General features: G+C 42.3%; 1 protein-coding gene across 1 annotated transcript in view; it reads left to right on the top strand.

Moving 5' to 3' along the window:
• The window catches only part of TEOVI_000145600 (Adenylate and Guanylate cyclase catalytic domain containing protein, putative), a gene marked incomplete at both ends in the record, with an annotated part of 1,074 nt that extends 571 nt beyond the window's left edge, over nt 1–503 (top strand). The window contains one exon of the mRNA XM_067224676.1: nt 3–503. Coding sequence (XP_067080777.1) covers nt 3–503 — 501 coding nt within the window. The remainder of the gene's footprint in view (nt 1–2) is intronic.
• Between the last annotated feature and the right edge of the window lie 669 nt (nt 504–1,172).

Here is a 1,172-nt window from a genome sequence, read left to right as displayed (position 1 = left end):
ACCAGTTGAATGCCGTGCCTGGTCGTACCTTTTCCGTTCTCCGTCTTGAGCTTGAGCTTCTTAACGATGATGAAGATCAGACTACAACTTCCTGTAGTGACCACAGTTCTTCACGGACAGATCTGAGTGTAGCTGCACAAACTATTGCTGCTTCCCTTCAGTCGCTCTTGGGTACCTTCACCCCTGCTCAGCGCCAGAAGGCATTAATACCCTTTTGCGAACGGTGGCGTGTTCCGCTTCCTCAAAAGGTCGGGAACGTGTGGGACGATGACGGTTGTCAGGAAGTTGTACGGCGTGTTGCTGCAAAGGTGGGCCGTGTTATGGATTTTGGAACGAGGAAGCCCTCCAGCAGTGTGACATCGTTGGAAAGGGGTGGAAGTCTCTTCTCAGCTGGAGGAGCAGCTGCTATAGTGCTTGCTTCATCCTCAAGTTCCTCCAGCGTTGATGGGCGCTGTGGTACCGTACAATTGATTGACTTGGAAAATGACAGCACTACCAGCTAATATTACCCTCATACCATTGCTGTATTTGCGCTCTGCTATTGAAGTGAATGAATGAGTTATTTTATATGATGTGTGCAATCTTTTCTTTATATTTATTTTGTATAAAGTGGCCATTATAACTTTTTCTCCCCGTTCTTGTGCCTTAAATGACCTCCTCAAACGGTAAATGCTTTAAATACATTTTTACATGAAGATGCTTTTTGTTTCTGACATGGCTACTCTTCTTTTTGAGAACTGTGTTTGGAGATTGTACATTTTCTTTTGTTTGATGTGCCTTTGAATGTGAGTATCCTCGCCACTTTTGATAATCTCCCTCTTATAAATAATATATTTATTAACTGAATAAGCTTAAATCACCGTTTGTGTGTGTGTGTGTATGTGTGTTTGAAGAAGGTAAACCCCGTGACGTGGAGGCTATAGCAAAGTAAAAGTGTCTTTCTGGGCTTATTTCTCCAGTCTACCCCAATCTTTTTTCATTCGGAGATGCTGGCTTGTAAGATGTAGTTCCCCAATGAAACTGCTGACGACTAAACCCTATTTGCTATATCTAATACTTGCGTATAACTTCCTGCATGTTTCCATATGCTTATTGTAACTTTCCTCATATTCCCTCACACCCATTCTTTCTATTTTACCTTTAGACAACCAAGGAATATGAAACTGAACAAT

Source organism: Trypanosoma equiperdum (genome assembly GCF_001457755.1).
Source record: "Trypanosoma equiperdum strain OVI genome assembly, contig: ctg_370, whole genome shotgun sequence".
NCBI lineage: Eukaryota > Euglenozoa > Kinetoplastea > Trypanosomatida > Trypanosomatidae > Trypanosoma > Trypanosoma equiperdum.
This window is presented reverse-complemented; position numbering and strand designations above follow the sequence as displayed.